Below are 27,992 nucleotides of genomic sequence, written 5' to 3'. Positions count from 1 at the left end.
CCTCTTTGAGAGCACATCTCACTTCTTGTCCTGGTTTTTCTCTCCTCGTTACAGCCGAAGACCCCCTGGTGCTCCTTCTCACCGGCCCACCATTATTCGCCCTGCTGAGCCCTCCCTGCTAGACTAGACCTGTGGCCGAGTCCACCTAAGAGTGTGTGTATTTGTGTGTGGATGTGTGTATCTGCACAATATAGGCAGGGGCGGGGGCTCAAGGGGAGGGGCTGACTGATAGTAGTGCATAACATGCAACATCCAGCCGCATTGATGTCTGTTCAAGCAATGTTAATAAGCTGCTAATAATGTGTTTATAAATGCGCAGGAAAGAAAGCAAGCCCTTAACCACTTGAATATTGCATTTGACTGCTCTAAAAGAGGAAAACAAATGGCTCATCTGTGAGATGCATTCAGCTTCTGTCATTAGGAGATGATGTGTCAGATTCAATATTTTTTAAATGTAATAACTGGTTAATTTCCTTTACAGTTTATTTCCTGGCAAGGTTCTCAGCAGAAGTACATTTATTAAGTTATTAACTGGTACAGGCTGGGTTTTTCTCTCCCCTCCGCCCTACTTTTTTTCCCCTTCAAAATAAGCCTGGACGTTCAAGTCTAGGTTGGTCTTTGTAATATACACCCATAACCAGCTGTTCTCTCGGGTCTCCTGATTTCATATTGGAAAAACAATGGCTTATTATCACTGTTCTTTTTTCTTCCCTTGTGTTGCTTTATTTGAGTGAATTTGTCCTTTTTAAATGACAGTTATACATGTAGCTTTAAAATGAAATCTTAATCTCAACAGAGTGTAAAAACAAAGAAAAAAAAAAGATACAGAGCAGGGTTGTTTGACACTGAGAGAAATAGCTTCGGTTCCTCCTTCAACTATTATTTTCCTCAATGAAATGTTATTCATTGACCGTTATAATCCAAGCACTTCTAACCGCCTAGCCTTACATTAAGCCACTCATAGCAGGGATGCTGTAGCTTGTTACCATAACACTATGCACAAAAGTCCGGGGGGAGGGGTGGGATGGATGCTGTCTGCACTTTCTGGGAAGCTTTCTCCACTAATTTGGAGATGATCACGTCTTGAATTTTAATCCTTCTAGTCTCAGTCATACCTCAGTGAGGCCTACAGCCTTGGAGGAGAGTTAATTCCTGGATTAGCGGATTTAAATAGAACGGCGCACACGGTACAGTTTTCTCTCGGAGAGGATAAAACTTGATGAAGCTGAGGGGTGTGTGGACAGATCTGTGATTCAGAGCGTAAAGGTGGTATTAAGTATAGATCAGATGTTACGTCTCTGTCTGGGCTTAATTTTCAAGGAAATTTTCTCTCACTTATGCTTCCATGCATAAAATGATCCTGTATATAGCTGGCCTATTCTGGGGAGTTAGCTTATCTCTCATTTTATTATGCTATCGATCATAATCCAAGCCCAAAATGTCAAAATACAACGGTAGTCATCAAATTAAAGAAAGCACTAGCACTCATTTCATAGATTAGACTTCAATAAAGGCGGGAAAAGAGATTATTTCATTGTGCTTTATTTAAAATCTGGGCATTTTTTTTATTTTTTATTTTCCCCCATTTCTTTTGATGCTTTGGTAGCAATTGTATCATCTCTGTACAGGTATGTTCAACTCAGCCCCCCAGCTTCGCCTGGACTGTTACTTGGGGTTTTGCTACAGGGATTATCTGTCTAAACTTGGACGTGCACTTGGTTCAGCTGTGATTATTTGATGATGATCTTTTGATTGCTCTTTGAACGTATTTGACCATAATAAAAAAATATATATATATATTTTTAAGTCTTTAAGGGGAAATTGGGAGTTACATTGGGCACTTGTTTTCTGTTTTTTTTTTTGTTTGATCAGTAGTGGTGAGCAGGTGCTGGGATTTGTGGTTTATAAAGGCACATCCTGTCAAGAGAAGCTCCCTAAGATGGTAGTCTGCATCAAGGAAAGATGATTAATTAACCAGACTGACAAATCAAAAAGCTGTTTTAAAAAAAAAAAAAAAAAAATGCAGCAAGATCCCAAACCACTGCTTCTTGAGACAAAATGTGCCTTTTCTTCCTTTCTCAAGGTCTGGCTTTCAGTGACAGCACCAGGAAGAATAAAATATTCCTATCCGGTCTTTATACTGAAGATCTTTAATAATGGATCTTCCACACTCCCCATGGTACACAAATTTTAAACAACTAAAACAGATATTTATTGGTCTAGAGTTTAAATCTCTGTGATTGTCACTTAGACCTGCCCTTGCGAAGGCTAACCTGTAAATGGCTTGTCATATAGTGGGCTGTGAGCAAACTGCCTTTCTCCCTAATGGACGTACCCATCTTTCTTCGAACCCAACTCTCGGATCTGGAAGACGGGGATTGGAAACAACCTGCAAACATTTTTTTTTTTTTTTTCTTCAAACCTTGTCAAGTGCCTCTGTAGCAATTAATTGATTTGAATAAACAACATGAACGGATTTAGAAAGGCGAGTAAATAAAGAGGTGTTGTGTACAATAAAGGGACTGGCTCTGGTGGTTGGTGTCTGTTTGTGTCTTGTGTGGTCTTCTCTCTTTCTCTCAGATAATGTATAGAGCATTTCCTGGTGGTCCTCTCCTTTCTCTTTGCTTTCGCTCTCCCTCTCTCGGGCTAAAACAAGCCCATATTCCTATGGCAACCTTCTACTTAACAGCCTGCAGAAATGCATCTTGACAAATCCTGTGGTGATGAGCAGGAACACTACATTTTTGCAACATTAACTTTTAATCATTGTTTCTCTGTGGGCCAAATCATGTTCCAATAACAGCTTCTCAGATTTTCTCTTGCAACACTAAATTGAGATATAATCATACATTTTTCACACTGATGAAAGATAAACGGTTGCTTTTAGTATTTAGATTTTTCCAGGCAGTATTTAAAATTCAAATGTGAAATGCACTTCCCTAGTATTTCCCTTTGCTTAAACAAAAGGTCCTTCTATCCCTCAGCCGGCACCCGCCACAGTACAAGTGTCCTTGCTGTTTTGATAACTGGATCCTGAAGGGTTAACATGTCAACGGCAATTCTTTACTGCGTGTCACCAAGAGATTAATGTCAGTTGTTCCTGAACAGGCGCCCGGCCCCTCGTCGAAACCAGCAGTGACCTTGGCCGCTCCGCAGTGAATGTGAAATGACTCCAATCAATGACAACAATGGGAGCAGAAGAGCACGTTTTAATTTCACTTCATCAAAACAAAGAGGCACTCCCAATAACGCTGTTACAGTCCTGCAGCCTAACTGAAGAATTCAAACTGAGTGGCATGGTTCAGGGTTTTGTTTCTTTCTTTGGGATAATGACACTAATGATTGTGGGCACAAAAAGCTGAAATAGTTTGAAATCTCATGGTGTACTTTCAGTTCTCGGTTCCCAATCCCCCAGAAGACCTTAGAGCATTTGTTTTGTATCATTTCAGTTCTGGTGCCAACTCACAAAGTGCAGCAGGAGAATTGTATTATAATTTTTCATGTATCTGCTCAGTGATGCAAAAGAGAGAATGCCTTTCAAGTGGTGGAGCATTACCACAATAAAATGATTCATGGCAGAGTCTGTAACTGCTCACAGTTATAAAAATAGACACCTGGTTTTACTGACTTCTCCACCTTAGTACCACAAAGTGCAATTGCATGAAACAAGTGACTCTGATGCCTTTTTCCCCAGCCACCTGACTGTTATTGTTTTGTGTAATATTTAACTGTCATATAGTAAATCTAATCAGGGACTTTTCTTTTTATGATTATAAATATTTATTTTATTACAGTTACTCTTTTGCATCATTTTGTTGTTTTTTTGTTTTTAAAGCTTTTAAAAAGCTTCATCATGCGCTTTCATGAGGTGACGTATCTGATAATTAGTTTTTTGGTGTTCTGATAATCTTAGTTTCTAGATGTGCCAAATGTAGTGTTTGTAATTCAATAAACTTTCAAGGGAGAACAACTGACGTTCTAGCTTCCCTAATGAAACTTTTAACAAATACCGGTGCTACAGGCATCCACTACTGTGCTATAAATGTGATTTCAGGGATGACACAAAAGCAGAAAGTGGTTTCCACAATGCATCAAAGGGAACAGTTTTTGACAATTAAAAAAAAATCCAGTGCAAAAACCAGCTTTTTAAAATGATGTAAACTATTCCTTTAAATTCAGCTCCCATGTCAGTTGAGTGTTTTCTGCTAGTCTTTCGTCGATGGAGGTAAGGATGGTTTTGTTATGTGCGGACCTGCTTGGTGTTGACAAAGAGGCGTCGGAGGGTGTAAATTTGAACAACAGCAACAGTGAGCATGACCGACAGGTTTACGCAGGACCAAAAGGACACTCGCCACAAGTTGTCCTCCAGAAGGTAGCGGTCTCTCGCCTCAAATGCCCTCAGCATGGCCTGGACCTGATGGCTTTTCTCCAGGTGCCGGTGCACAGAGTCCATTCTCGCCTGGAGGGGGACAAAAAAGACATTAAGTGGATTTAAACGAATGGCGCTGATATGATAACCAGTTGTAGAGTAAATTTAGATCCAGGACATGCATAATTTTATTTTCTGCTCTCACCCTGATGTCTTCCATTTTGTAGTCCACCATGCTGTCTGAAGTTACAGTCTCTAACCAATCATCTTGGCCTCCGTTTTTGCTGTTCTGATTATTAATGACGACCTCAAAAAACACCATCTTCTCTGACATTTTACTGAAGCTGTTGTCAAAACATAACCGGTAGTCTCCATCAACTGTGGGATCCACCCTACAGGAAAAAGAACATTTTGAAGACAGGTGGCCGATCGATATGAATCTCCCACATTGTATATGTCTTGATACACATTCAATCATCCGGGCAAGAAAGAGTTTATCTGGACAACTGCGAAAAACTGTGATGAAAAATTTCTCCTACTGAAAACGCAATGTCCGCTAAAATGTACGTTATTAGGTAGACTTTAGACCTTCTTCCCTTTAATTCAGTTCAGATTTGTATAGCAAAAATCACAACAGGCGCCTTCAGAATGATTTCTTCTGACCTCCAGAAGTGCCTAATTCAAGGCACAGATTCAACAAGGCGCTGTAAACAATCCTCTGAGATTTTGGTTCATATTAAAATGATGGCATCACACAATTGCAGCAGATTTGTCAGCCGCACATTCATGATGTGAATCTCACCTTTCACCACATCCCAAAGGAGCTCTATTACATTGAGATCTGGTGACTGTGGAGGCCATTTGAGAACTGTGATCTGATTTTCATATTCAAGAAACCAGTTCGACAGCTTTGTGACATCATGGCATATTATCCTGCTAGAAGCAGCCATCGGAAGATGGACACATTATGTTCTGTAAACCCAAAAGATGGTTTTATGTTTGTGAGGGGTTTTTTTCTTGCTTTTTAAATTTTTTTAAAATCATTTTAGGGTTTGTAGCCTACAATTTAAAGCACCTTGAGATGACAGTGGTCATGAAGGAGCTATATAAACAGAACTGAATTGAAATGAAGCAAAAATCACAGCAGATCAGCTGTTTTTGAAATACTATGACCAGCCCATCTGGGAACAACAACAGTGTTGCATTCAAAGTCACCTAAATAACGTTTCTTCCCCAAAATGATGCTTACTTTGTCATCCTGAGCATACCTACATGCCTAAACACATTCATTTACTGCCCTGTGATTAGCTGATCAAATATTTGCATTAAAAAGAACTTGAACAGGTGTATCTAAGTCATTCTTTACGTACATTTGTTTAACTACTTTTTAATAGAAATACCAAAGAGCAAGAGAGACTGCTCATCTCAGACTGAACAGATACGCACATGTGGATACCATCAGACCTCCTGAAGTCAGAGACTAGCCGATGTCCGGTGGGTGAGAGGAGGATAAACCCAACATCCAGACCTGACCCTGCGATCACCTGTAACAAAAACAGGGATTGAAGTCAGTATTTGCAAAGGTTTGAAGTCACAATCACACAGAATTCACTAACACAGCTCATTTCTTTTCATCCCAGACATGCAGCTTACATGTGAAGCTTCTCTACTTTACAGGTTCATTTGCAACAGCTGCCTGAAATTCAAATTAGAACCCTGATAGTAGCCTGAGCGACAACCTAGCTCACGTGTTATCCCACTGTCTGAGTTCTAGCCACACAGTTCTCAGCAGTTAAAAGTGTTTATTTCAGCACCTAAATAACCCACTAGTTAATGAAAAGCACAGGGTCAGACAAGTTTAACACCCAAGATAGGAAATTGATGAATTTTATCAGTGACTGACTGAAAAAAAAAGGATTTTGTCAGATGTTTACTTCTGAAGCAGGACTGGAACTTAAGGATACTGAAGGTGTAGTTATGTTGTTTAATGATTGTGACTTAGGTTTCCAAATGAATGCATTAATGCTACACGGAGACATAAAGAGTCATGACTCAGAACCAGCACACCACCACAGCTGCAAAGAGATTGCAGTAACAGAGTGACCGCGATACTAACTGTGGTCTGATTATAGGAAGTTAACCAAAGGTTATTCTGAATTTTTGAAATGAAAGTTTCTTTGGATTTATGCATTGTTGTGTGTGTGTGTGTGTGTGTGTGTGTGTGTGTGTGTGTGTGTGGGTGGTGGGGAGATAATGCATAAAGATAGATTAATCATTTTGTGGGTTATTTTGCTCCCCCTCTGTGTTATGGCTTCTGCAGCACCAGTGGTTTTGTTATCTCTCTCTATGCAATGCCAAAGTCCAACACGTTTCTTGTTTTTGAGTTACATATTATACACAAACTTTTTCCGGCTAAAGCAAACATCAGAATAAACTCTGTCCGTGTACAGACAAACACCAAAGAGAGAAGTTTCCACTCACCTGGTATTCAACTTCCATGCTGTCGTTCATCGCCGTCCTTTGGTAAAAACACTCTGTGCTTCCAGCTGGTAAGAGGAACGTAAACCCCATGTTTTTGTTTGGGCCCAAACCCAAAGTCAATCCCAAAGTCAGAGTTAAATATGCCAGCAAACACAGCTGTGCAGACGCAGTCATCATGTTTTGGTGGCAGTGCATAGTCCATTTATTCTACTTTCACCAACTATGAGCCACTTGTTACACATTTGCTACACAGTTTTCTGCATATCTCTAATTGCTTACTCGCACTCTGACAGTTGTAGAATAGCCAATAGATAGCACCGCTTCCCTTAAAAGCTCAATGAGTGGAGCCACCGTTGCGACCAATAGCGCTTTGCGGTCTGAACAGCAGAGCTGACAAAGCTGACATGAAGTAATTGGTTTGTTTAAAAAAAAAAAAAAAAATTCTACAAAATTTCTTCGAAGACAAAAGTGCTATGTTTTTCACATTTCATTTCCCCTTTCTCTTAATTTTCTGGTTTTTACACACGTAAGATCACTAACGTTGTAGGCGAACTACCTGACATTTTCCTTTAGGTGGAGCTGTTGATGAGATAAAAAAAAAAAAGAATAGAAAGCAGGCTTGATATTAAAAAAAAAGAGGCACAAACATGATTTATGATGACTTCATGAATAAATAAATATACGTTGTATCATAAAGTTTTGAGTTTGTGGAGACTGGGTCCATGATTGCTGAGCTTAGTGTTCACAGAAAATGTTGCTGAGTGATTTCCATTGAACGGTCTTTCAATGGAAGATCATTTATTTACAGCCTAGAGACTATGTGATGTTATTTCTCTGTCACTTTATTAGTTTATTCTTGATATATAGAAGAAGAAAACCCCCAAAACAAATCAACGAAACCCAAAACCACAGAGCAAGTGCCAATTTACAAATCACTGGAGGGCGACAGACTGAACAAACACTTTTCTTAATTTAATAAAGAGATAAAGAAAGGAAAATTATGTAATACTGTACTGAATGTGACTAAATGTGACTTCTCTCTTTTCAGAGTGAGTAATAAAATCTTAGTATGAAAAGCTCATTATTTTCTGACTTTTCTTGCCCAACCTTCCCTCTCCTTTCCCAGTTCTCACGCCTCTCACTGGTAGATGGAGATCTGCCACCAGTCCTCACCGAGGCCTTCCCCAAACCACAGTCTCAGGCCTAGATCTGTGCTTGTTCCCCCCGCCAGTCTCTCCCAAGAAACACTCAAAGTGAAGATGTGAAAATGATAGGATAAATAAAAGACATTTACCACTGCTATTAGGAATTAATTAAACTGTCTTAGGTCCACTTGGGTCAGCAGACAAACAGCATTAAAGGAAGTTCAAATTAATGTTCACTTCCTCTATAATGCTCTGTGTCATATTTTGTTTCTGTTTGTCATACTTTTGTCATCATATATATATTTTCATCCTATGATTCACCTTGCATCGTTGCTCTCTCACTTTCATTGCATCATGTACACATTAAATCATCATTAATCATGTATTCCTAAGCAGGTGTTTAGAATGATCAAATGGAAACCACTTCATCATATTGTCCATTACTAGCATATTTCAGAACCACTTCACACACATTACTTTAAAAGGATGGTATGGTAAGCTCATACACTAATATGCTAATACAATCCAAGCAGCTGGTAGATCACTGGAACATGCTTAAACAGAAGTTTTATTGAAAGGATGTACCCCCACGCTTCCTTCCCCTTTCTCATTTCTCATTTCTCAGGCTTCTCATTAGTTTACGGGGATCTGCCTCGTCAGGGAGCCTCCATCAGTCCTCTCTGAGGGCTTCTCCAAACAGTAGCCTCGGCTCTGTGCTTATTCCATCTGCCATTTTCTTACAAGAAATGTTGTCTAATCTAATTGAGGATGTATTTGATGATGATGATGGTATTTGTTGGGTTGTAGGACATGCTGGAACTGTATTAGTGACAGTATTTAACAGTAATCTTGTACTTTGTTATATTTACGTGTATAGTCCACTACAAGGTCAAAGGTCGGGAATCCTTTTCAGCACTAAGCTGGTAAAATGTCTTTCCCCGTATGTCCATCACATCTTTTCTCATCAGAATGTGAAATTGTCCAGCCCCTCACCTACTGAAGCCTCAGTGACAAAGTACATCTCACTAAAACTGAGTTTTAACCTTCTTGGATCTTCTAAATGGTGAATATTGATACATTTAATGTACTCCGTTCATTCCATCCATTAAGCTTCTCTCTGGACATGTCCAAACCATCTCAGCCCTGCCTCTCTAACTCTGTCATAGCAGGTCTCACTGTCATCTTGTAAACCTTCCCTTCCATTGTTGCCGCTATCCTTCTGTCAAGAATCATCCCTGACACTCATCTACACCCACTCCACCCCCTAAGGGTGGGTGGTGGAGTGGGAAGGTGGTGCTTCTAATGACATTTAACAAAAATTGAAGTAGGTAAATAACTGAAAGAAATTCCACTATTAAATCCATATCTTAAAAAAAAAAAAGAAGCTTTGTGTGGCCTTCAGAAAAAATATTTTTTTTACCTATGAGACTGGCAAGAATTTAAACAAATCCCTAAATTATTTTAGGTAAAATAAGTATAGTCTTAAAAAAGCGATGTCGATTTTTCAAAAACTAGTCCACCACATCATCCCAAGAACAAACTGTTTGATGCAAGAACCCTAAAGTGCCATTACAGGAACTGTAGGTCAGGTATGAGGGTTAGAGTGCATGCATCTCGAATCAACCAGAGATTGCACATTTGACCTACATTGCAAAACCGTTGCAGCTGTTTAGAGCAAAACAGCAGTTTGCAATGACCTTACAGGTCGTTTGGAATATTGTGCTCTGGAGACACAAATCAAAGTTAGAGTTGTTCAGCAGCACTAACAGCAGACCAACCAAGGACAGCTTTGCCACATACTGATGGAAACTTTATTGTGTTGTGGTTGTTTGTTTCCTGGGGGATAAACGGCTCTCTGCCATTGCCATTCAGCTTTGAATTCATTCTGCATTCTGCTTAACATGAAGCCATCTGTGCCAAAGCTGAGTGGACTTTTAAGACAGCGATGGCCCTTTACACCAAGGAACGACTTAAGAAGGAATCACTCAAAAAGAAGAAGTGAAGTGGAAAGTTAAGTCAAAGGCAAGATTGAAATGACATGTTCTTGCATTTTACGCTAAGACTATGTCACAGATTGGTGGAAAATTACACCTATACATTTTTTAAATTAACTAATTTCCCCTGTGTCCAAGCATAAAATGTTTATCTGTAGGGAAAGCGTCCAACAAATTGCATTGGGTGTGCATATTTTTTTCCCCATGACTGTTATCACCCTCATGTAGAAGCTAAACGACTTTTTCCTGCTAACCAATGGGATGCTAACTGTTTACTAATTAGATGCTAGTGAAGATAATGAAAAATTATATTAACCAGTGCTACGTATTACCAGCACTGACTGGATGGAATATGCATACTGTTTAAACCTCAAAATACTTTCTCGTAAAATAACCAAGCCTTGGGAGAGAATATATACATTTTAAACCCATTACTTAAGGTGGCTAGTGACCTTTTAGGGTCTTTCACAAATGTGCTTAAAGTGACAAAGGACATGTGTGTACAACTTTGGTCTGTTACTGTAACTGTCAGACCAAAAAGAGTGTTAACGAGGGAGGAAGTGGGACTGGAGACATTCTGCACTGCTGCTGCACTGAAGTGGGAGGGTGTAAATGGGGAGGTCAGAATGCATTGCTCTGGGTCTTCCACTCACTGAATGTCGCCTTCAACCGTGACACTTCAAAAACGATTTATTGACTACACTGGAAAGAGTGACATAACCTCGGAGTATCCTTTGGGTGCGTGCAGTTCAAGTGCACGTTGGAAGCTCTCAAAGGTGCTTTGGTGATACATCTCAAGACTTCTGTCTCTGATTGCTGGTAAGTTTGCTCCACTTGAACCAACCAGAAGTAAGCCCACCCATTCTGAAACTTCTTCACACTTGCCTGTCTCTCAGGTCTCTCTGTCTTTACTGTCTTTTTGAAGTAGCAGCAGCTACTTCAGTGAGAGCGCCTCACTGAATTCTTTTCCATTTACAGAAAAAACCCAGAAAGTATGGAGAAGATTAAATATCCCTCTGTGTGTGTGGTGGACACCCATGCCACAAGGCCTCCAGTGCCCCCCAGGCTGATCCAGGTGCGAAAAAAGACCGGGGTGGCTCAGATCCTGCTCTTCATGCTGGTGAGCGTGGCGCTGTGCGGCATGGTCATAGAAGCATGCTTCATCTATGGACTCTACCAGGCCGAACATGTAAGTATCACCATTTCTGTACCTTTTGCAATTTCATTCTATGATTTATTATTAGCTCATTGTCTCGGTAGATCTTTTTTCCATTAAATATCTGTTTCAACGCCTCTGAATCTCGCTTTCATTGTAAGAGTTTATTCATTGTTTACCACAGTGTTCTCACTTCCAGTTTTCTTTTCGTACTTTTTCACAGTATTCTCCTACATATTTTCTGTCAGTCATTTTAATAACACTTTCACTCAATCAGAAGTATTTGTAATCAGAAATGCGTTTGGTTAAAGGTCACAGCAGATTGCTACAGGTCTTGATTTTCTTTAAACCTGAGTTTTTGTTTTATATCATTGATATTGTCATAATTAAACATGTAGATGCATAAATAGGCATAAAAATGTAGATTACTTTGAGCTGTATGTGAGAAAGTTATTAAAAATGTAAATTTCCACAACAGAATAGAATAGAATAACAGTTTGACTTAGAGAAGATCCTATTGCAGAGATTCTTTATGCAATATGTATGTCTGGGTATCTGGAAGGGTTTGTGACGCAAACACAGGGGCTCTTGTGATAGAAATTCTGCTGAGATGAATTTATTTTCAGTAAAAACTGCTGATCATGAATTTATTTCACTATTATGGGGAAGAGGGCCAAGCGCACATGGAGAAGTACTCTAAAGTCCAGCTCATTTACGGACAACTTTAATGACGTGCATGTGGGGAGGGGGCAGACATACTTTCTGAGGCGGTGGACGTACAGAGTCAGTTTCCTGTACAGCACTGATGCACTGTGTAGCTGTCACGTATTATAGAACAGAATAACAGCAGTGGCGTTTTTGAGTGTGTGCACAGTGTACAAACAAGGGATGATGGCAAAAAGGAAGTGGTCTACTTCCGGTATCATGATAGCAATCTACTTTCTTCTGTCCTACCATTCTCTGCAGAAAAACAATGCCTGTTACAATTACATTTTAATATTGTTAAACTTCTATTTTCACAACTTTGTTATCCACAAGAGCCGATTGCATCTACGCATCTACATGTGCACGCTCAAAAATGCAAATGCACATTAAAAATACATTAACCCTCTTTCGTTTTCGTTGCAGACCGACTCAGAATCGATCTCTAAGCTCATCGGAGGTGAGTCTCAGCACTTTAGACACAGATGACGAGCACCTTCCGTTTACTTATTCCACACTAGATAAATAATGTTTCGTCCTCTCACAGTTACAACTGCCACTGAACAACCCAGTTATGGTATTCCTCCCTCTAAACCGGTTGCACATCTGACAGGTAAAAACAGCATTTCCCTAACTGCCAGAAACATAATGTTTCAGTTATTACCAAGATGCATAATTAAGTACATATTGCTCTTCACAGTGTGATGTTTGCACTTTATTTTATTAGAATGATTACATTTGTTCTTATATTTTTCAGATGGACAAGATGTAACTCATGCAAAAAACAAAATGGCATGGAGCATGAATGCAGACCCTCTCCTCTATGAAATGACCTACAAAGACAGAGAGCTTAAAATTGAGAAAGAGGGTTATTACTATGTCTATTCCAAGGTTTTCTTCTCAGACAGCAACGGATTTCAGCATCGTATTAGCATGCATACTGACAGGTATTCAGGGAATATCACCCTCCTGCAGTCCAGGAAATATCCTTCACATTCAAAAGGCAGTCAAAAAACACAATCCAACAGTTACCTGGGTGGAGTGTTTCACCTTTATAAGGATGATGGTATTTTTGTGGATGTGAGTGACACTGCAAAAATTGTACGCCACAAACCCTCTGAGAATGTCTTTGGTGCCTATATGATATAGATGCCACATAAAGGCTCTAAATGAGAGTAAATTAAAACCTATAAGTCCTCTCAGGGGTTTGTGATTCTCTTTGACATGAAAAAGCAGGTCCGTAACCGCAAGGAAGGCAAGTGTCAAATCCTCTTTGTGCCTTTGCACGTTGCAAAGTGCAGGGCTGTGCTGCCAGCTTTGTTTCTGCAGATGTAACTCTCAATTTTGTTTTATAAGTGTAACGAACAGTCGGACAACAGGGAAATTTGATATGCTTATATGCTTGTGTATTTGCTTTAAAACAAAACTTTGATTGTTAAAATATGATTTCTAACAGTTCATTTCTAATATATATATACACATATTTCACAGATTGAACTTCAGATTGTTGCTGAGTGTTCATACTAATATCAAAAATAAGACTGTAACCTTTCTTTTTCCTACTTGCTGTAACACGTACAGCACACTATTTATGAATTTGTTTTTTATTATTAAAGAAAAAAGCTCATTTTTCTGTATTTATATACATTAAGTCATACAGTGCAATGAAATAAACACATAATAATTTAAAAGACCTGTTTGGTTTGGTCTTTTTTGTTAGCCATGCACAGTAAGGGAAGTGTATTCACTTCCTGCCGTGAAAGATGAGACCGTGATACAGGCTCAGTGGTCTCTGTATTAAAAATGTTGTCGCCCACTCAGTCCAACCACACAGCAGTTACTGGAGGAACTTTTTTTTTCAATACCACAATGGCCCAAAAAGTAAAGTGTCATCATGTCAGCTTCTTCTCACCTGAATGTATACTGGCAGCAACATTATTTAAGGTTTAAAGGTTTAAAGTGGATGTGAAAAATGTCAACGTCTTCATTGTTGGTTTACTTTTCTATTTACTACTTTTTTCAGTAGATTACATAGTTTCTTTTCAAGTCACATCTCGGCACAACGTGCAACCATGACAAGGTCTGTGCGAACGAGAAGCTCTTTGAAGCTTTTTTTTTTTCCCCCTTTTTTGTATGTCCCATGCAGTCACTGTTATACTTTCCCTTCATCTATGTGTGTTCGAAGAAGACACCCACAGAGTTGTATATTTGTAAACTGAAAAGGAAGTGGTAGTGGGGGCTGCCGGGGGGAGGGGGGTGATAGCAGCAGATTGCTTGGCTGACTCACTTTCCAACCCCAGACCCAGAGAGAAATGGCTGGTGAAAATGAAGCAACATGTGTGTGTGTGAGTGTATGTGAATGAATATGTGTATGTGCATGTATGTGTTTCTATGGGTGGGTGTGTAGGCTGAGTGATTTCTCTAATTAATTTTCCCTCAGCCAAGTATGGATTACTCAAATTGGGAAAACACACTTGAGAGCTGAAAGTGTAACTCCAGTCCAGAGTTTAGTTATCCATGAGCTGAATGATGTTTTCTCAAGTCTTCTGGTCTTTTAATAACACATGTGTGAGTCATGATCTTCCAGCGCTGGCTGACCTGTGAAGTGTGAGAGACGACGGTAGCGCAGCAGCGCGAGCTGTATCAGCTGTGTAGTTTCGAGGCCAAGCATGACTTGTATAGAGAATTTGTGTGGGCTGAGAGTACTCTATCACCGGTTATGACATGAACCAAAATCTTTACACTTCCGTATATGAAATCAACATTTTCCATTTATAAAGCAGGTCTGTGTGAGATATTGATCTCTTGAGCACTGCTGATTTTTACAATCAACTTTTGAAATAAGGCAAAAATGGCCTCTTAAATTGAACCTTTTTTTTGGCTAAAATCACACAACATAGTTTATGGAGAATATATTTTTTTATGCAAAGCAAAACTGAAAGAGGAGCACAGCAAACAGTCCGCAGCTAAATGCTGTCCCCTTGTGTTGGTACAAATAACAGTTTGGGCTTCTGTGGGGGCTTTCCCCCCTCTTCAGAACAACTCTAAAACTTTGAGTGGGGTGAACTGTAACTCATCCACTGGAGTTAGGGATCAGTTTTTTAGTATCAAATCATAACAATAATCACTTTGGTTTGCTTTATATCACGAGGTAAAGACCCTACAAAAACACAGAAAACACCAAGCCTTCACTAATGCTGTGTCTGTACAGAGTTCTGAAGCCTGACTAAAACTCTTCAAATAAACCAACAATCAAAGGACCAGCTATGAGCACCTGGCAACAGTGAGAATGACAAACTCCCTTTTAACAGGAAGAAACCTCTGGCAGAACCAGGCTCATGGAGGGTCAGGGACTGGAGGTTGGGGCAGGGAGACAGGACAAAAGAGCTGAAGTAACACTGCATCATGAGAATGACCCAGGAACCTAGGCCTATTGCAACATAATTGAGGACGAACCCAGGATCACCTGATCCAGCCCTAACTATAGGTTTTATCAAAAAGGAAAGTTTTAACCTCAGTCTTGAAAATAGTCTTAAAATGTTGCTAAAATTCAATGTGGGAGCTGGTTTCACAGAAGACAGGCCTGAAAGTTGTAAGCTCTTCCTCCCATTCTTCTTTTAAATATCCTAGCAACCACAAGTCAGCCAACAGTCTGAGACTGAAGTGCTCAATTGGGGTGATATGGTACTATGAGGTCTTTAAGGTAAGACAGGGCCTGATTATTCTAGAACTGGTATATGAGGAGAATGAATGAAGAAAAGCCAATAATGGAGAAACATGCTCTCTTTCTAGTCCCTGTCAGTACTTTTACTGCAGCATTTTGGATCAACTGAAGGCTTTTCAGGGAGATTTTAGGAGAGCCCCGTCCTAACGAATTACAGTAGTTCAGCCAAGAAGTAATAAATGCATGAACTAGTTTTTTAACATCACTCTAAAATTAGATGTTTCTAATTGTAAAGATATTGCACAAATGCAAGAAACCAATCCTACATATTAGCTCAATATACACACTGAAGGATGTAAAACGACTCTAAAATTTCTCCCAGTTTTACTGGAGGCCAAGGTAATGCCATTCTAAGTATCCAGTTAGACACCAGTTGCCGTAATTTAGAAGCAGAAAATAAGAGATCATCCAGGTCTTTTTGTCTTTAAGTTGTTCTTGCAATTAACTAATTGGTGAGTGTTATCTGGCTTCACGGGCAGATAAAGTTGGGTGTCATCTGGATAGCAGTGAAAATGTACCCTTTGCTTTTTAATGATAGTGGCTGTATAAAGTCAACAGAACTGATCCTAGCACGGAACCCTGCGGAACTCCATAATTAACCTTAGTGTATGAAGTGTGTGTGAAGAGGACTGTCCCTTTATGCAAACAAATCATATGTTCTTTCCAATTGGAATCCATTAGATAGATATGATTCATTCATAACCTTCAATTATGCTGTTTCTGTACAATGATGAGTTCTGAAACCTCACGAAACTCTTTAAATAAACCATTCCTCTGCAGATGATCAGATCAAAAATCTGCAGTTGATCAGATCAAAAATACCCAACTTTGCAGCTTTAAAACACCATATTTACAGCTTGATTCAAAAATGGTCTAGAACTGTGTGGATAGTGTTAATTAATAACAGCTTTATGGTCGATACAGGAGCTGCTGTAACTGACCTGTGTGTGTGGGTTAGGCTTCACCTCTGCTATTAAACGTGACCTTTCCACTGTGTTTGTGCTATTGTTGTCTTTAGTAGAATTTTAATTGGATTAGCTGTTAAATAATGATGCCTGTTGTGCGGCGGTAACCATCCAAGAGATCTGTACTTGAATTTTAACAAGAAAAATTCTTCTATTGTTTTAGTCTTTTGCTAAATATCAGAAATTTGTGTCTGCGCATAGCACTCTTGTAGCACAGTAGTGTATATATCCAAAACTGGGTAACCCACACACAATACTCTACATGGCTATTTAACACTACAGGCTGGAGGAAAAATATGTGAGTGAGAAATATTTGAACTTTTAAAGATTTGACATCACTATCATTTTGATTCAAGTTTAAAAAAACCGCTGTGACTGGATTTACAAGCTTACTCATTTCAGACATTTTCTAGTCTGACAAATCTTTTATTGTAAGAGGTGGCATATTGATAAGGGTTACAAGAAGAAACTGGAAGATTGTTATTCAAAAAGTGCATGCTGTAAACATGTTTATAATGTCAACGTTCTCTCCATGATGTCTGGGCAAAAATGATGTGTAGAGGTTATACACTTTCTCTGTGTGGATACACCATTTATTATCTTGACATTGGGCAGTGGAAAGCAGTAGGAAGGGAGCACCCAAAATCAACCCATGCAAATGCATCTAAGGCCTCTAATAAAAGAGACAGAGTGGGTGGTAGTTTGCTATGTCTGCTATCAATTTTTACATCCTGGACCTCTTCGCTGCAATCGAAAGCTGTGGTAGCAACAACTAATTGACAGAGCACTGAGAGATATGGGACTCGTTTGTGGCTGAGGTTTGGAAAACAAAAGTTTTCAAATGAAAGCTGGAAAATGTGCCTCTTGACTGTGATGACTAATGTTCCAGTGACCTTTTTTGCTGCTTTACTGTATCTCTGTCACTGCAATTTAGGTCACTGGATGTGACTTTGAATGCTTTGTATGAGAAGCATTTCTTCTGTTTGCTTTGTCAAGAGTCAAGAGGACATATTCTTCGACAGCATATAGACAGGGAGGGTCCCGCTGTATCTTTCTATTAGTGATTATGTGGTAATCCAATGTTAACTCATGACCTCTCACTTTCATATGTAGGGTCTCATAAATGACTCAAACCCAAAAGCCCTTAATCACTGTTATCGTGTCCTTTGATTCATATTGAGTTTGTTTTTGTTTTACAGTCACATCAAATACAATAAAGACAGTGAACATTTTTAACTAAGACGTTCTCTTATTTTTTTCATAACAATGGTTAAAGTCAAATTTAAACACAGACATTTAGCAGGTCTCACAGAAATCTTTTCAAATGCATAAGCAGCTTCCTCTTCCACTAAAACATCAAAAAAATTACAAAAAGTGAAAAAACCCAGTATTTCTTTCAAATCTCAAACACATGAAACTTACCGCAACAACCACTGCGACTTGTGTTTTCACGTGTCACAATGTATAGTACATGTAGTCAAGGATGTCTGGAGCTTATCAAGTCATTTCACACTTATCTTTAGACTAAAGAGATGAAATACTCAAGTATGTTATTGGTCAAGTAAATCAAAACTACACCTTTGTTCTTTCCAAATATGAATTACATTCTTTTAACAAACAAAGTCAATTCTCTACATAGATTCCAGTGACTCACTACCAGTTTGCGACTGGTACACCCTGTGGAACATTATCACTGAGAAAATAAACATTCATAGATTATTAGCTGACCTGCCATGGGGTTTTTTGTTACATCCATTATGTGTCTAAATCATATGCTGCACATGGTTTTTGTTGCGAGAAATAAATAAATAAACTTAAATACAGAATTCATACAATGTTAACAAAACAAGAAATGAATCAGAAATTAGAAAGTATAATCTGTGCAAACATCAAAAGCAATCTCCTGCTGAAAAATGTGACACTTCAGCACAATAAATTCTTGAAATCAACTACTAGATATTTTAAACATGCAAAGCTCTAACAAAGAAATATCGTTTCAACAAGTGAGATCTGTCAATTCTGAACAACGCTTCAAAGTTTCTGTTTAAAACAGCTATTTGAGAACAATGAAAACAATCCAGCTTTGGTTCTAATCCATTAAATACACAATACATTACATACATTGCGCTGTTTTCAAGTGTGATTTTGTAGTGATGATACAACCTGAGACCAATACCCGGTCTGCTATATCTACTTTACAAAACTGAACATCATTGGATCATTATAAACCCTGTTTAAGGCGAGCTCTTTCTTTTTTTGCAGACTGGAATGTAAAAAGAGACGAGGTTTTCATCCAACCTCTTATTGAATTCCCCTTTTTTTACAAAAATTGTTAGGTAAATCGCTGATCTGGAGATCAACAGACCATCCATCCAAAGTGAACAAGTACACCCGACAAGATTCAAACTAGGTTTGCTTCAGTGTGGGTTCCAAAGCTGGAAAGGTGTCGTGCACTATGCCGAGGATTTAGAATAATGAACTTACACCTAAAGCCGTGGCATGAAGATGATATCCAGGTAAGTTTTATCAATAACAACACAATCAAATATTGGCTTACTTATGTTGAATATCAGCCTCTCTCCAGCACCGCACTCCACTACCTTGCTGAGAATACCTGTGGTGTTTGTTTCTTTGTTAATTGAGCCCTGTAGGGGAGTTTGGGGTTTATTGTCCTCCGGTATGTGCACCAGGCTCACACTGGATTGATCTGTTATGGAACAGTCTGGACCCACTGCAACCTGAAGATTTAGGAAATAGTATCCATCCACGTTCGGGCTCAGGCCATTCTTGACTTTTGAAAGCAGGCTTTTATCTTTTTGAATTTGCTCCCATGTTATATCATTTCCATCTGTGGGGGACATAAAATAGACTGCTATAGATGCTAAATTTGTTTTTTCTAGAAATTTATTCTCTATATTCAGTTTTTAAATCAAAAAATTTTTCTGAAGTAAAGTACATTTGACTGTATTCATTTATTTACTGACTGTATGTATTTCATGGGATTACATGTTTCTTCTGACAAAGAAAGTATAAACACAGCAATGTTTGAATGGGGATATGATACATTTTAAGTGCAGATAATAAATTGAAATAAGAAAAACATTACCTTTCTTAAGATTAAAGTTGAGCATTTTTCCTGTAATTGAGGAGAGGCTAGAGGGGGCGGTGGTTGTCTGTTGAAAGAAGAAGAAGGGATTTATCACTCTCAAAATAGTAACAGTAAATGTGGTGCAAACATGACTTCCAGGGACACACACTCAGGCCCAGAGAGGCTGCAGTTTATTCAACGTGAGACAACAGCAGCTTACAGCATAGACTGTGTACTAACTTCAGAAGGAAAATGAAGAGACAACAGTTGAGTTTAGTGGCATTTCCCCGAATGTGGCAATGACGTCACTGAGCTTCCTCCAAGAGGGGAGGAGAGTGGTTAGACATACGTAACTCATAAGAAATGGAATTAATCTGACATACATAGTGCAGCATCTATCTCGCTTACTAAACATGTGTACTTATAGTAAATACATGTAACATCAGCAGGACGTCTTTGTGGCATGAAATAAAGGAAAATGGACAGAGGGTGAATGTTTAACACAAAAGTCAGGAGAGAAACACAAACTCTGAATAAATCTTAGAAATGATGGATAGCTTACCCATCTCTTTTCCGTGGAGGAAATTTTGGATGATTCTACAGCACTATTTTCCTAAGATTGGAAAAGGAAACAAAAGTGCTTATACTAAATACTGTAAGAGGATTTCGGGGTGGAAACATGCTGCTGACTGAAATTGTGAGTTTTAACATAGTTCTACAAAAGAACTAGCTGTCATCCAATTTCTTTTAGGCAATCATTTGTCAATAAGATGCCTTTTTCACTGTTTAAACATTTAAATATGTTTATTTTCTATAAAACTACAGATGACTTATATTTTCTCCCAGTAATAAACTTGCGTTTGAATGAAGTAAGGCATCCGTGGTGCTGTATTACTGTATCTTATTTTATTCTATGGGAAACCAACTAAACCTGAACCTGAACATTATGAGAAAGCTGTCACTGGGTGTTATGACGGGGGTCTGTAACCAAATTTAGACCACAGGCATAGGTGTCTTTCTCACCAGCTATGCTACAAAAACCACAAAAAAGAACAGCTGTACGGCACAGATGTTGATTATTTTCTGCCCTTCGTGTAATTTATTCAAAAAATGATCATACTATTGTAATGTTTTAACCCTCCTGTTATGTTGCAGGTCAGATTGACCCAGAACAGAAGAGATGTCACATGTCATCTGCATCACTACAGAAAATGAAAAAAAATCAAAATTATAAAAGAAAATTGTAAAATAATCAATGCCAGTGTTTCTGACACTTTTGGAGGAGTAAATTTGCCCAAATGAACCCAGGAGCATAATTGGTGTTCCTGGAAACCAACATAACAGGAGGGTTAACATAGTTCTACAAAAGCACCAGATGTCATCCAATTTCTTTTAGGCAATCATTCGTCAATAAGATGCCTTCTTCACTGTTTAAACATTTAAATATGTTTATTTTCTATAAAACTTCAAATGACTTATATTTTCTCCCAGTAATAAACTTGTGTTTTGAATGAAGTAAGGCATCCCTGGTGCTGTATTACTGTATCTTATTTTATTCTGTGGGAAACCAATTTAACTCAAAAACACTGAACATTATGAGAAAGCTGTGACTGGGTGTTATGACGGGGGTCTGTAACCAAATGTAGACCACAGGCATAGGTGTCTTTCTCACCAGTTACCAGCTACTACCAAAACCACAAATAAGAGCAGATGTACGGCACAGATGTTGACTTTTTCTGAAGTTCATGTTATTATTCAAAAAAATGTTCATGCTACACTAACGGTTTTAAAAAGAAGTTACCTTTTTTTGTCTAATCACTAATCACCATAGTTAAAGTATTATTCAAAGAGTTCTCACCAAGCCTTTATGTCCTGCTGTGAAGTATAGAACGAAGAACACAATTAGGAATATGGTGATTACGGTGTTCCACAACACGAGGATACGGATCAGTAAATTCTGGGTAGGCTCCGGCATCGTCAGTCAAACAGCAGGGTTCGGAGCGCTCTTAGCCCGGGGAACGCAGGAAGATAGATGTTAAGAAACGACGACTGTACAAGTCCTGAGTTTCCTCTGCTGTGCACTGATGTGTTACTTCGCTTCCTGAGCTCACTGTGTGGCCTAAGTATCTGAAGTATCCAAATGGTACTTTCCCCTGTATGCTACTGAAGGGAGACACAGCCAGATTATATCTATATCTCTAAAGGGACTGGCCCTTTTCTCCTACTCACCACAAGTCACACAGACAGGAACAATACTGACAGCTGGGAGAAAAGGAAGGAGTGAAACTTTGACATAAATATATGTTGAAATGTGTTCTTAACTTCCTTATTTATGAAGAGACTGTTAAAGTGAAAATTTTAGGATATTTTCGTGGTTATTACAACACTGAAAATCATTACTTTGCTGATTTTTTTCTATGTGTATTTCTCCACTAATATTAAAATGGAAGGGTAAAGATGTGTACCAACATGACAATATGCCTCTGTTACAGTTTATCCTTAAAAATATTTGTTTGGAACTGACGCAAGCATCATAACCAGAGATAAAAATAGTAAACTGAATATAAAAGAAAGAACTGTCGCAACATAATTCAACCACATATTGTTGACTTATCAACAACTTATCTTAAGTCTGATCTTATAACAGAATGTCACTGCAAAATTTAGCAGTGGAACTCTAAAAATGTTGTGATGAGCTGTTTACTATTTGCGCTTTTTAAAAATTCCCACCTGCAACTAAATTCTGCTTGTGGTCAGTAAATGTGGTTTCACTTTCTCTGTTTGTACTTTGACAGGGGAAAGTTTCATGGCAGCAAAAACAGGATGGGCTTTGGTTCAGGTATGCGTCATCAAACTCAATCACTCAGAAAAAATGATGCATGCGGTGTTTATGACTGGGAATGGTCAAGTAACAGAGCTGTAAACAACATGCCCAGACTTGTTACATGGATACATTTTAGTTAAATGAAATTATGAGAAGCAAAAAAGGAACAAGAGATTGTTATGTTTTTTTTCTTTTGATAAGATGGGGAAAGCCGATGAGCAATTGTTTTTTTTTTAGGAGTCAGCAGTATCGAGTCATGTGCATGTTTAAAGGACAGTGAGAAACCCCTGCTGTCTCTCATTGTGTGATGAATACGATGACATGAAAGCAATGATTCTTTCTGCAATGCAACTAGCTTACTTCTGCATTGTTGATGATTCACTATTTTCCAAAACATAAGCCAAAACAAAGTGCGCAACTCATGATAAATCACAGTACAACTTCTGAGGCACATACAATCTATGTCACATTCTGATCTTATCAATGCTATGTTTGTGGGAGCTGGGCTAACAGAGCACATGGATTTTCTTGTACAAGAATTGCAGCTTCCACATTTTATAGCCACAAAGGAGACAAAGTGATTTTTTTTGTTTGTTTCTTCTATTTGAGTGTCTTTGATTTAGTGTGATTTTAGAATTGTATAGCAATTTTAACCCTTCTGGAACAAAAGTGTTATCCAGTGCCCTTTGTAGTGGACAGCAGGTCTTACTGCCTCACATCCTGAACTTATTTTAATATTTCAGGAAGCAAAGGGCAGGACGAGGAGAAAAGGACATTTACTCAGAACTGTGAAAGGAGAGTCAGACTTACAGCTGTCAGGAGATGAGGTGGAGCAAGGCCAGCCATTAGAGCAGGAAGGTGAAAGCTCAGAGGAAGACATACCAGCCTTTGAGGAGTCTGAGTCAGGGCAAAATAATGGCACTCCAGAAATATTGTGCGAGGGCTTTGAAGTTGTCTGGTGTGGTTTCTCAACTGCCACATTGGATTTGAAATCTTTAGGCATTCTGATTTCTAGAAAACACACACACACTTAAAGTTTCACTTCTGTAATGAATTACATTTATGAGGAAAAAAGCATTAAAGTCTATGTGTCTTGTCTTTATCAGTTGAATTCAGCTTAAACAATACATGAAAGGCAAAAACATTCTTCAGCATATCTGTGTTCACGGCATGACTCAGATAACACAGGATTTGAATTTACCGTTTCCTGTTTTCAGCTAATAGAAACTAATAAGACAGATTCTTTAAGATTAGGCAGTCCATCAAAACAACAAATGTTCTTGGTGTTAATGATAAGAGACATCTTGAAGAGCTCTCTTAACTGAATACAGCAAGACAGCTTAAATCTGCTGAGCCCACAACTTCATAGCCCTAGCTTACAAGTAATAGACTTTGTGTCATTATTTTGCCGTCCACTGTTTACATATCCTTCTCTGAACTTTCACCTTCTTGCTGTAAGATCAGACCCCACTCCACCTGCATCTCCTGACAGCACTAAGTATGAAACTGACTAAGTAAGACTCTCCTTCCAGTTCCAACATTTGCTGTAGCATGTGACTGTCAAATCTAAATATCACAAAATTTTATTCTGGGTCTCAGGAGGATTTATGATGACTTACAGCCATCTAGTGGCCATAAATCAAAAATGCACAAAACTGAGACCATCAGCAAAAAGGAAAGAAAAAGTTCAACGACCAACAAAAGCTCGTACTTAGTTTCATTAGTAGTTATGATTATTGCCCTACAGTAAATGCAAAGCTGTGATACTGTGTTCCAGACAACTGAAGATGGGGTTTTACTACTTTTACTGCATCACTGTAGAATTTCCCACAGAAAATACACAATTCAACATAGAGAAACAGTTTCCTTTTGCTTTCTTTCATTTCTCTCTGAATACTCCATTTCTTCCGAGTTCAAAACTATGGTTGTGGTTGAAAGATTGTTGTTGTGGTTGAAAGATTGGCTGTGCAGTATTGTATTGAATTCTTTGTATTTTACTTCCAAGGATCCAGATTTACTTCTAATTTGTAGAAGGTTAGTCATGGGAAATATTTCTTCAGGCTTTTAGGTTTCATTTCATTTATTTTCAGCCCAGTCCTTCTATATGACAGGATCTTAAATTAAATCTTTCTTTTACTTTCTCCCCCATTTTTTTCTTTAATTGAATCTCTGACACAGACAATTGATAACACAGTTTGACAGGCATAAAATGTGTTTTTACACTAACAAACAGCTATTGTGCAAAAACATGGAATATTTTGCCATGGTGTGCAGTAAATGGTAAATGGACTGGTTGCTCACATTTATACACCAATGAACGCATCAAAGAGCAACTTTGGCTACAGTTTGGCATGCAGACTGCCAAAGATCAGACCACCAACCGTCCAGTCAGGAAGTTCTGCCTCCAACAGTCACCTGCTACCTTAAAACATCTGAGGAAAGTGGCAGGCCTAAAAAAAACTATCTAAAGCAGATGAACAATGGAAGTCAAGAAGGGAGAGAAGACTGAGGTATACAAAAATACACAAAACTGCACTGAAAATCAGCAGCAGCAGGTCTTATGGAGCGATGAACCCAAATTTGTAATTTTTGTGCAAGTTGTCATTATTGTGTACAGAGGAGGTCAGGAGAGAGGTTTATTAGTGAGTATCAGCTATCTGTAAAACATGGTGGAGGCTCTGTCATGATTTGGGGCTACATTTTAGCAAGTAATGGCGTTACTAACGGCATTACTTTTTTCAGTAACGAGTAATCTAACTAATTACTATTTCTATCATTACAACGCCGTTACCGTTACTAACAAGAAAATGCTGTGTGGTCGCGTTACTATTTTTCAACAAACAGAAGGTTGAAGCTGTCTTCAGCTTACTGCATCTTATATCAGTTGCACGGAAGTAGCTTCTGGCACAACACCTGGAGCCAATGAGTGCTGCTGTTTGACTGAGGGAGAATAAAGTAGTCGTGGTAAGGCAATCACATGACCACTTAAAGACAAAGCAACAAGGTGATAGATACCAGTTTATAAATTGTGTTGATAGGCCACGCAAAACCAGAGTCATGATAAACAATACATACGCGTGTTTTTTCCTGAATAGTTTCATCACGTTTACTGTCTAAGGAAAAGCGCAAGCAAGCACTCTCTGCTTATGACCAAAAAAACCCCCAAAAACCAAAACAAAAAACAGCCCTTTCGTGTTGGTGGAAAAATGCACCATGTCGACCAATCAAAAATGATATGACAACATGACATTTAGTTGTTTAGGAAGAGGGGGAAGGTTTAGGAGTGATGGCGAGAAATACAGAGCAGAAAAAGAAAGAGACTGAGTTTTGAGATGTGAGAGATGTGTGACGTTTAGCGTGTTTGGAGCGTGTAGTTAATGTGTTGTCTTGTGTAGTTAGTGTGTAGTGTTGTGGATAGTTTTGTGTTGTGTGTCAGAACAATGAGGCGACTGCTGTCTCCAGGTAGAAAACAGGAGTGATACACCTGCTGTCAGACCCGCAGGTATCAGGCTGTGCTGTTCTCCTTTATAGTGGACAGAAATTTTTGGAGTGGCACAAATAATTTGTGTGGCATCTTATTGAATGCAGTTTGAAATGGTTATAAAAAATGGTAAAAGGTAAATGGCTGCAAATAACTTTGTTGTTTGTAAAACTTGAACAATTTATATTTGTATTTAAAGTTATGAAATATGATTCATTAAACATGTTTGTGGTTGTTACAGTAAAAAATATAACTTTTTTCTACTCAAATGTTATGTTTTTTGTCTGATTTTAGATCAATTGTGTTAATACAGTATGTCAAAATGAAAACATAACTGTAAATTCAGACATGGGAGGTTGTGCTGATGATACCAAACAAGGCAAAGTAAATAGTTTTTAAAGGTGAAATGTAGAGGAAACATCAAAAGTAGTTAAAAATAGCCAATTATACCCTGGACCCCAGAGGGTTAAACATTTTTTTTAAAGTAATGCAATAGTTACTTTTCAAATAATTAATTACTTTAGAATCTTGTAACTCAGTTACTAACTCAGTTACTTTTTTGAAGAAGTAACTAGTAACTATAATTAATTACTTTTTCAAAGTAACTTTCCCAACACTGGTGCTGTCAGGGATCTTCTCAAAACTGATGGAATTACAGAAAAGTGCCATCAGAGTTTTAATCCAGCAGATAAAAAACTATCTGGAAAGTCTCAGATTAGCAACCACTTCATTTTTTTAGCATGATTGCAAACACACTGTCAGTGCAGTAAAGGCACTCATGGATAGAAAACTACACAATTAAACACTATAAGTCACAGGTTGGCCTCCCCAGAGCCCAGACCTCAACATTATTGAAGCAGCATGGGATCACGATGACAGAAAATGGATTAAAAGGCAGCCAGCGCCAAAAAAAGAGCTTTGAATGTCCTTCGTGTAGCCTGGGATGTTTTTTCATTTCCACTTAAAATGGAAGAAATTACAAGAAAGAGAGTTCAGGACATACATAATGTTGATTTTCAAGTTCATTAGAATTGTACAAACTCTGTTTTTGCCTAATATATTGTATTTCCTTGGATGTTTTCATATTTCAGTAAGTCACTAAATAAAGAAATTAGTGGTGACTCAAGAAGGTGATGAAGTACTGTAGGTGTGAATGTGAGCATGGACTAATTACAACTTGGATAAGTTGCAGCTGTAAAATGGATAAGCAGCTAAGAAAATGCATCGATGGACTGATCCACATTTTTAGTTTACAGAGATTTAGCAGATTTTTAAAAAAAATTATGGAAAATACAAGATAATCCATTATTATTTGGGACCACACTCCTATATTGACATTTTTCCTTTTCTTAAAAAGTTTATCCAAATATGAACACACATTTTCTCTCTTTTTTTAACAAAAATAAAAAAAAACAGTAAAAATGAAAGAGCTCTGAAAACCTCCATAAAAATGACCACTACTGGAAGGCTTTTGAAATGAAGCAATGAGTGATATGTGATGCAGTTATAATCTAGCTTTTGGTGCTCATTGCAAATGTGCAAAGCTTTTACCTAGACAATAAGGATTAACCTGCTAATCTAAAAGTCAGTTTAGATCCATATCGTGAACTTTTTGTGCCGTTTACTTGCACAGCAGATGCATCAAAGGTTATGAAATAAAAGAACTGAGTCAGAAAAAACAAGGGTGACATATATTTGTTTACCTGTAACCCTATGAATGCACTAATGCACCATCTGAACATCAATGATTTCAAGGTTTTGTCTCACGGTAGGCTTTAACGTCTACTTTTTACAGTATGTAAAAAAAATGAAAGAAGCATAAAAAGTGGAGAAATATTAAAACAGTGCTTGTATGTTTTCCAGGTAACATTCAGTTTTCAGTTAAAAAAGGGAGTCTCCATTTCCATCAGGCTGATGGTCGTTTGCGCTATAGAAAATTAGAGATTTTGAATATTAGATGGGAAATTACAATAGGTGCTTTTGGCCATTCAAAGCCTAATAACTAATGAATAAGGTAGACGAATAATTCATAATAGAAATAACAGCTTGAGCATCAGCAGATG

At 38.3% G+C, this 27,992-nt stretch overlaps 3 protein-coding genes and 1 long non-coding RNA gene across 8 annotated transcripts in view; 2 read left to right on the top strand and 2 right to left on the bottom strand.

Moving 5' to 3' along the window:
• The window catches only part of dnm2a (dynamin 2a), a 34,586-nt gene extending 30,612 nt beyond the window's left edge, over positions 1-3,974 (top strand). For 3 of the 4 annotated variants that reach the window (XM_026164708.2, XM_026164705.2, XM_026164706.2), the window contains one exon: positions 55-2,534. In XM_026164708.2, the coding sequence (XP_026020493.1) occupies positions 55-127 (73 nt within the window). In that variant the 3' untranslated portion in view covers positions 128-2,534. Of the gene's footprint in view, positions 1-54; positions 2,535-3,108 lie in introns of those variants that run through there. The other variant, XM_080300807.1, reaches the window with a different exon arrangement.
• On the bottom strand, positions 2,006-8,072 carry LOC113020609 (transmembrane emp24 domain-containing protein 1-like). Its single transcript, XM_026164713.2, has 4 exons — positions 6,851-8,072; positions 5,816-5,913; positions 4,575-4,761; positions 2,006-4,459 (listed from the first exon to the last, which is right to left on the bottom strand). Exons 1-4 carry the CDS (start codon positions 7,043-7,045, stop codon positions 4,241-4,243), a joined length of 699 nt encoding a protein of 232 aa, XP_026020498.1. The 5' UTR covers positions 7,046-8,072; the 3' UTR covers positions 2,006-4,240.
• A 2,172-nt stretch (positions 8,073-10,244) lies between these two features.
• tnfsf14a (TNF superfamily member 14a) lies at positions 10,245-13,540 on the top strand. 2 transcript variants are annotated; one of them, XM_026163677.2, is made up of 5 exons: positions 10,245-10,808; positions 10,968-11,178; positions 12,274-12,307; positions 12,395-12,460; positions 12,605-13,540. In XM_026163677.2, the coding sequence occupies exons 2-5, from the start codon at positions 10,984-10,986 to the stop codon at positions 12,994-12,996; spliced, it is 687 nt and encodes a 228-aa protein (XP_026019462.2). In that variant the 5' UTR covers positions 10,245-10,808; positions 10,968-10,983; the 3' UTR covers positions 12,997-13,540. The 2 variants fall into 2 exon arrangements, with proteins under 2 accessions (XP_026019462.2, XP_026019461.2); XM_026163676.2 differs by lacking the exon at positions 10,245-10,808 and having other exon boundaries at positions 10,881-11,178.
• A 6,005-nt stretch (positions 13,541-19,545) lies between these two features.
• On the bottom strand, positions 19,546-22,939 carry LOC113020605 (uncharacterized). Its single transcript, XR_013908819.1, has 3 exons — positions 21,483-22,939; positions 20,187-20,237; positions 19,546-19,709 (listed from the first exon to the last, which is right to left on the bottom strand). It is a non-coding gene; the product is annotated as an uncharacterized LOC113020605 (long non-coding RNA).
• Between the last annotated feature and the right edge of the window lie 5,053 nt (positions 22,940-27,992).

The sequence above is a fragment of the Astatotilapia calliptera genome, chromosome 4 (genome assembly GCF_964374335.1).
Source record: "Astatotilapia calliptera chromosome 4, fAstCal68.1, whole genome shotgun sequence".
NCBI lineage: Eukaryota > Metazoa > Chordata > Actinopteri > Cichliformes > Cichlidae > Astatotilapia > Astatotilapia calliptera.
Note: the sequence above shows the minus strand (reverse complement) of the source record. Positions and strands in the feature narration are given on the sequence as shown.

Coding starts and splice junctions, on each gene's coding strand:
- LOC113020609 (XM_026164713.2), bottom strand. CDS start 7,045: ATGCACTGCCACCAAAACATGATGACTGCGTCTGCACAGCTGTGTTTG. Junction 4,762..5,815: donor AGGTCTGATGGTATCCACAT/GTGCGTATCTGT, acceptor TTTTTCCTGTAG/GGTGGATCCCACAGTTGATG. Junction 4,460..4,574: donor ACAAAATGGAAGACATCAGG/GTGAGAGCAGAA, acceptor GTCCCCCTCCAG/GCGAGAATGGACTCTGTGCA.
- tnfsf14a (XM_026163677.2), top strand. CDS start 10,984: ATGGAGAAGATTAAATATCCCTCTGTGTGTGTGGTGGACACCCATGCC. Junction 11,179..12,273: donor GACTCTACCAGGCCGAACAT/GTAAGTATCACC, acceptor TTTTCGTTGCAG/ACCGACTCAGAATCGATCTC. Junction 12,308..12,394: donor GATCTCTAAGCTCATCGGAG/GTGAGTCTCAGC, acceptor GTCCTCTCACAG/TTACAACTGCCACTGAACAA.